Source organism: Rosa chinensis, chromosome 5, assembly GCF_002994745.2.
Source record: "Rosa chinensis cultivar Old Blush chromosome 5, RchiOBHm-V2, whole genome shotgun sequence".
In the NCBI taxonomy this organism is placed as follows: domain Eukaryota; kingdom Viridiplantae; phylum Streptophyta; class Magnoliopsida; order Rosales; family Rosaceae; genus Rosa; species Rosa chinensis.
The window spans coordinates 30,594,351-30,602,665 of NC_037092.1; the positions used below are offsets into that span (position 1 = coordinate 30,594,351).

An 8,315-nucleotide genomic window follows, 5' to 3' on the forward strand; every position below is an offset into this window, starting at 1 on the left:
ATTGAAAAATAATACTTTCCTCCTTCCGCAGTAAACGTGGTGTTAGTCGTTGTTGTCCTCAAGTAATGTGGATCAAATGGCGTAGAAATAAGCTTTCCATCCATGGTAATAGTGAGCTCTCTAGACCAGCTGGCGCTGTACTCTTCAACTTCTGCAAAGTGCACATATATATATAATATGATACATTTTTACCGATGACAGGCGTAAAGGAGAAATTCAGATATTTGCTTGAAATATCGTTTGGCGTGGCAGCGGTACTCATGACACGAGATGGGAGTTGGTAAACCGCATCCATGTCGATGACGGACGAAGTACTTAGTTGTTTCCAACCACCTTCGTCACAACGATACCAGAGACGATCAAGGACATCGTCTGGGTACCTGAATAGATATATTTCATCAGAAAACTGGAAGGAACGGAAAATGCATATTTTGCTGAATGAAAGTTCATTAAACATCAAAATTATCATAAGCTCATGCCAAAATATATATGCACATATGTTACTACTACAAAATTATTAATGTTTCAAAGGTCATTTACTCCACTTACACACATATATTGGATAAAGAAACAAAAATAATTTAGTTGTATCCTTAACTTTTTGGACAAATTTCAGTTTACTACCCTGTGGTTTATACTTAACATCATATTAGTCAATCCCCTTTCAATTTGATCAGCAACACCCCCCATGCTCTCAATTTTAATCAGTCGTGCCCAAATTTTTCTGAGACATCCAAATTGGACGTTAAGGGTGACCTGACAACCACAAACTCAACAAGTGGGCCCAGAGATAGGGGTAAATTCTACATTTTGCTTAATACCTAAAACAACATCAACAACAACAACAACAACAACAATAGCAGCAACAACTTGAAGGACTCTTAAATATAGAGAGTGAGATAATGTTTTTTATTATTTTTGTTAATTTAAAACATTCATCTTAAGTTATTCCATGTAATTTATAAATACATTTAAATTATTTTTTCTTTTATCAATAGATGATATAAATTCAAAACTAGCTAAAATAAAGAAAAGTAATGCAGAAGTATCATAAAAGTGGCTATAAAAAAATTACTTTTTAGCTACTTTGGCTAAAATTTGATTGAAAAATGGCTAGTATTGTTAGATATACTCTAAGTAGCTCTTCATTTTACCTTTTAACTATCTCGCTCTCACTTTTTTTTTTTTTCGTTTAGCTAACATTATTGGAGCAAAAGTTAAAAATTTGTTAACTAAATTTATTTTTTTAGATAATTTAGCTAAGAAAATAGCTTTAACTGTTGAAGATGCCCTTAGGAGTCTAGGGCAGCTTTGAAAATTAATAAAAAATTAAACATGCTATCTGAAATAGCTAAAGACCTAAGATAGAAGTCTAGTTAAGATGCTCTGAGAGGAGGCTTTTGTTATTTTTGTTAATTTAAAACATTCATTTTTTAGGTTTTTTTTATTTTTTTATGTAATATACTTAAACAATTTCTCTTTATTCAAAAAGTGATATAAAATTTTATTAAAAAATATATATATATAATTTAAAATTAACTAAAATATAGAAAACTAATTTACATATATCTTAGCTAATTGGTTTAAAATAGCTAATCTTACTAAAAATGCTCTAAATTAATAATTGTCTCAACAGTTTAGAGGAACATTTGACGGTAAAGCTTAATTATGTATAATATATTTTGATCACCTGTATATGATGTCACTCACTACTATTCCACCGGTGTCACTCACTACCATTCGACCAGTGTCACATCGCTGAATAAGTGCCAAAGACCCAACTTCTGACTGATAAATTTCATCACGTAAAGGCCTGAGTTCTATAACTGATATAAATGGAACCCCTTTATTTATGTCAACCAAACAAATATGTATGTAATTTCGCACAGGGATATGTATGAGCTCCTTTGCTATGATAGAATTCACAAGATCGCAAGTGAACACCACAGAATCCCACAAACTATCTCCAAGACATAGTTCGAATTCAGGTAAATTGTTTTCGCCATCATAATTTCCATACCCAAAGCTTGCTCGTATCAAATACTTTTGCCCGCTAGTAACGTTTATTTTGTAACAGTTCCTGGTTCCTTTAGGGAAGATCCTAATGGTGCGAAACTGCTGCGGAAGTAGACGAACATGGTCATTTGATATGGTCTTGCTCTCACCAGTATCAATGTAATTTGTGTCTAGAATGTATCTAATGGTTGTTGGGCCTTCTGTATAACCCATTTTTGTTGTAGGCCACAATCTATGCTAATGAAGCCTGAGAAAATTATACATAAGAAACCTTCGTTTTATGTATGTCTTGACTTAATATGTAAGAGAAAATAGCACTCATTATGTGAAAAGTCTATGTAAGTTTAAATCTCTCCTTGAATTCTATTGTGGAAAAATAGAAAGTTATACACGAGTCCTTGACCTAAAAGAACAAAAGTACAACTTTTTTCTTCACAAGCCCTTATTTTTGTTTCACGCATCAGTCTAGTTAAAATGTTAGACTGAGATTTTTTGGTTTGTGTTTTTTTATTGGTCCTCAGTAAAACCTAATATAAAATTTTATTCTCTCAGTAAAACATGAAAGAAATTTTATTGATATTGACCATCAATAAATGCATAATTGACACTCAATACCAATTTCATTGACATTTTTGCAAAATATGATGTTTTGTTGGAAGCATATGGTTAAACTATTTGTTTTGATTAGTTAACGCTGTGTTTGGATAAGAAAATTTTAAAGTCTTGAGAAATTTTGAAATGATAGAATCTAGAACTCCATCAATTAAAATTCCATTAGTTGCAATTTTCATTGTTTAGTTGTAAATTTTTAGAATTTAGAATGTGTGATAAATTAAGAAAGTTTGAAACAAACTAAAATATTAAAAAACATATATATTGTTTTGGAAACTAATAAAGAGATAAGAAGAAACTTATGCAGGAAAATTGAAATGACACCCATTTTGATGGAAATTAAAGTGAGAAATTCAGACAGTCAATTCCTTCATTTTTTTTCCACAGAGAAAATAATAATTTTTAAGTTTAGAATGTCAAACGAAATAATTTATGTTTTGAAATTCTAAATTCCTCATTTTCATTTAAATTTCTCTTTTTGTTCCTTCAAATTGAGAAAAGAAAAAATATACGTATATTAGTACCTGATTGATCCTGGGCATGACCTAGTAGCATCACAGCGAAAGCACCGACAAGTGCGAAATGGAATTGCATGAACATTTGAAACATGTTTATACTTGGGAAAACGAGCTATGAAATTTTCCACAGAAATCGTCATTATATAGAGGGGGTGTCCTTCTAGTTGTCTTTTTTAATTAGAATCCCACGCCTTTAGTTTATATGCAAGTTCAAGCAACACGTACCAATAAACAAACATCCCAATTAGTACATAATGAAATAGAACAAAATTTTTATGATATAGTTTTAAGAGAGACCAGTCACTTTCTCTAGTCCTTTGATTCTCATTGTGTGTAAGGCCAACCGCAAACTACCAATAGGCACTACCCATAAACAAACATCCCAATAAGTAATAAAATAGAACAAAACTTTTATGATATAGTTTTAAGAGAAACTAGTCACTTTCTCTACTCTTTTTTTTTTTGAGTAAACTTTCTCTACTCTTTTGATTCTCATTGTGTGTAGGGTCAACGGCAAACTACCAACGGGCTTTTTTTGGGTCTGAAATAAACAACTATCAATGGGCCACAATCAAGGTAGTTGTTTATATTTATTTGTGATATAATTGAGAAGGAGTTGACTCCTATATTTGATAAAGTCTTGTCAGCATTTTTCAAACAAAAACAGGGTCGTTGGTTATCAAAAAAACAAGAAAAGGTAGCTGTTTATTTTAGACCCCAAAAAAAGCCCATTGGTAGTTGTTTATTTAGGAAAAAAAATTTTAAAATTTATAAGAGTGTTTTGATAAAAAAAAAAAAATTATAATAGTGTTCAATTTCATTCGTCTAAACTAAAATTGATATTTTGTTGAAGGAAATCCGAATTACGTGTGCTTGCTTGGCCCAAACACAATTACTTGTTTAAGTTGTATTATAGTAGAATCTTCTAGATCTCCTAATTAATGTTTGATTATGTTTTTTTTTGTACTATACGATTTTGTTGATATTTTGTTGAAGGAAATGTGCCTGCCTGGCCCAAACACAATTACTTGTTTCAGTTGTAATATGGTAGAATCTTCTAGATCTCCTAATTAATGTTTGATTAGGTTTTATTTGTACTCTACGATTTTGCACTTGTAATCTAATATATAAAGAAATTCTTATTATCAATGAAATCATCTAACTATTCTTCCGAATCTCTTAAACACAACAAAACATGTCTTGAATTAAAAGTCAGATTAACATACTAAAGAAAAAGAAAAAAGACAGAATCGAGGTTTGTATACCACTGTGCACTACAACAGAAAGTCTTTTTAGCGACTAAGTTTTTTGCGAGGAATTTATTTTCCTCAATAAATGACACATTTTACGAGGAATATTTCAGTTCCTCACTAAATGCTATTAAGTTTTCTACGAGGAATATATTTTCCTCACTATATATCACTTTCTACGACGAATATTTCAGTTCATCATTAAAGGTGACCATAAGTTGGTCTCCCGAAACGTCATGTTATTAGCGAGGAAATATGAGACTTAGGTGACAAATTGTTTCATCGTGAAAACGGCATTCAGTGAGGAAATAACGATTTTGTCGTTATTGTTTTGGCGGAAAACTGTGTAAGACCCGCCAAATTCAAGGGCGACAAAACTAGTTTTCCTTGCTAAAAGTTTGTGTTCTACGAGGAATCATTTCCTCGTCAAATGCAGCAATTAGCGAGGAAATAACGCTTTCCTCATTATTAGTTTGGCGGAAAATTGTATAAAACCCGCTAAATTCAATGACGAAAAAACTATAGTTTCCTCGCAAAAAGTCTATATTCTACGAGGAACCATTTCCTCATCAAAAGAAACAATTAGTGAGGAAATAATGATTTCGTCGTTATTAGTTTGGCAGAAAATTGTGTAAGACCCACCAAATTTAACGGCGACAAAGCTATAGTTTTCTCGCAAAAAGTCTATGTTCTACGAGGAACAATTTCCTCATCAAAAGAAACAATTAACGAGGAAATAATGATTTCATCGTTATTAGTTTTGGCAGAAAATTTAGTAAGACCTGCCAAATTTAATGACTACGAATATGAGCAGTCGTTGCTAACAGTATCATTTAAGCGATGAATGATTTCCTCACCCCTGATACATTTAGCGAGGATCTATTTATTTAGTCATTCTAGGTTTTGCAGGGGAAAAATTTGTGGTATTAAAAACGAAAAGAGTGGGCATATCTTTTTTTTTTTTTTTTTAAACTTACCTTGCACACAATACTCAAATAGAAAACGTTAGTTAGTTTCAATTAAATAAAAAGGATGCAAAAAAAAAGAATAAAAAAAACAAAAAAAAAAGGCCTGGTTAATTCACAAAAGGGACTCGAACCCTAGATAGCCACAACAATACCCAATTGCTTAACCAACTCCCCTGAAATTTTTATGTTGCATTTGTAAGACCTTTTTTTTATTTTATATGAGTACTTGACTAATTACAGGAACAGAGACCTGTTGCTACTACGCTACCCGAACCACCTCAAGGACCCTGTTAATAATAAATAGGAAAATTTGAGATGAAGAAATAGATTGACCTGCTATAAATAAATATTTAAATAATATTATACTACAAGTAAGTTTAATAACGAACCACATGTGCTAGGTGTTCGTATTTGTTGTAATCAGTTTTTTTTTTCCTTTGTAAGTGTGAAACGTGCTATATGATATATTTGATTTCACACTCATTATTCACATATATGAGCATTATTCATATTTTTGCTTTTCAAAATATGATTGAATATCATGAACTTCTCTAAAATCATAAGGCGTGTCTGTATGAATGATTTCATAGTTACTAAACAAGTTAATAAACATCGATGGTCCTTCATGATACTAATTTGGTACGTTTGTTTGTAAACATTAATATGAATGACTTATTTTCACTCTTCAGTTTTCTACAATTGCATGAGCTTCACTCTACTTTGTTTCTCTCCTACATAAGAATCACTACATTCCACATAGATAATAATATGACAATAACTCATTACATGACCTATATTGTATGTATGTGGATAAATTGTTGTTCAATAATGGAAGTCTTCCTTTTTGCAATTTCAGGGACCACACATGAAACTCACTATAAAATATAATTCTGACGATGTAACCACTAATTTGAGAGATTATACGTTGGACATATTATGCAATACATACTAGACGATGCAAATTATGTTTAATTTAAGTATTTAGTTATAAATTATACAAGGAAACATTCGAATCATTAAGCTATATGTTTGTGAATAGACACCTTATACCCTAAACCCTAAACCCTAAACCCCAAACCCCAAACCCCAAACCTTAATTCTATTTTTTTTATTTTTTATAAACGGCATAATTGAGGATTAGAGAAAAATAAAAATAAAAAGAATTAGAGAAGCGGGACTTAAAACCCAAATTTGATCAAAGGCGGGGAGAAAAGAAAAGGCACTGATCCAAAGGAAAAATAAACGAAGATAAAAAACCTAATCTTTAGATAGAGTTCTATCTTTTTCACACTATTCCATCTCTGACGGCGTTCTCCTGTTGAAGCTCCGTCTCTGGCTCCCTTTCTGAATCTACCATATTTGAAGCTCTCATATCTGTAAGTAGGATTAGATTCATCTTTCTTCCTCCCTGAATCTCATTCTTGTATAGCTTGATTAATCAAGGTCTTTTTATTTTTTGCTAAATCTAAATGTGAGATGTCGTGGTTTATATATTTGGTTTTATTTCAATTAAATGCACCCCAATTGAAGATCAATAGTTACACAGATTGAAGGGCAACTATTCAAGATCAATAGTTACACAGATGGGTATGCCTTCGCCTCTTCATACAAACTTGCCATGAATGAGAAGAAGACAAGAAGCGTGAGAGGTATAGTTTCTTATTGTTACCGTCCGTGGTTGCATTAAATAGAATGGTCCAAGGTTGTTCCCCTTTAATTACTGGGCTATCTCATCGTTGTGTGCTACAGGAAAATGTATTAATCTGATCACATCAATTACTTGAGAGTATATTGTGGTGACCTTAATTGTAAGGCTGCAAACAGTTATCTTGACCGGAGAATCCAAATCCTTTTCTAGTTCATCAGATGGGCTATGCAATGAATGGGTCTAAATTGTTTGCAGCTAGAAGATTTCTGTTCAATAATACGTTGTGGCACTGTGGATATGTTTTATGAAAGGGCAACGTTTTAGAGGCCTAAAAAAGCTTTCTATCTCCCCCATGTTTTTGTCCAATATTATTATCCATGTTAAAATTGCATAGTGTTTGAGAGAAAACAGCAGTTACATACTAGTGTTAAATTAACAAAGATTGTTCTGGTTTTCTTGTGAGTCCAGGTCAAGGAGTTGTTGATTCAAGCTTTTCTCTGGCTGCACCACCAATTGCTCTGTTATTCTGGGTTTCAATTGGGTCTGTGCTACCATATTTTAGTTCCATGATTCAAGTTGGGTCTCAACTTTCACAAGGTCAGTTCGTATTCTCACTCTCTAATTTGGTGCCTGCATTTTTGGATTTATGATTTTGGTGTGGTTTGGGTGATTTGGTATTTTGGTGGGTTAATTCTCAGTGACTAATGATAATTGGGCTATGGTATTCTTCTTCATGAATGACAGAGATTGTGCAAAGGGAAATGCAGGACAATTTTCCTCAGATATGGTAAGTCCAATGCTTATTCTCATATTGACTATTTTGTTATCTTTCTTTAGCATCATATCGTGTCCTTTTTAACATGTCAGGAGGTCTCTTTTCTCCTTTTCAATACCTAAGCAGTGGAAACTCTGTTGCCTACCTTCAAATCTGCTAAATATGCATAGTGTATGAAGTGAATTATATTTGAACCCTGAACCTCCTTATTTATCAAATTTACAGATACAGTATTTGTTAAGAGTCTATGAGACAAGGATGGAACTTTTGAGAGCTGTAATTGTTGGAGCTGGGTACTATTTTGTCATCGCTAGCGGTTGCTAGTGTTTTTTGCTTTTTGTTTTTTACTTCTTGTTTTCAGAAGTTTATGTTGCCTCTTTGTATAATGAAGTTGCTTAAAGTATATTTTGTTGTATTCTCCTTAAAATTAAATCATATTTCTTTATCTTTTTCATTTGCAGAGTGGTGCTGGGTGGTAAAAATTCAGAAGTGCAGCACTGTAGCATCTCTCAAATAGTTAGGGTTCTT

General features: G+C 32.3%; 1 protein-coding gene across 1 annotated transcript; it reads left to right on the plus strand.

Annotated features, from left to right (window-relative positions):
• Window positions 1-6,643: 6,643 nt before the first annotated feature.
• On the plus strand, window positions 6,644-8,111 carry LOC112163873. The gene is made up of 6 exons (XM_040505818.1): window positions 6,644-6,740; window positions 6,911-7,013; window positions 7,481-7,609; window positions 7,757-7,799; window positions 7,880-7,958; window positions 8,013-8,111. Exons 2-6 carry the CDS (start codon window positions 6,983-6,985, stop codon window positions 8,109-8,111), a joined length of 381 nt encoding a protein of 126 aa, XP_040361752.1. The 5' UTR covers window positions 6,644-6,740; window positions 6,911-6,982.
• Window positions 8,112-8,315: the final 204 nt, after the last annotated feature.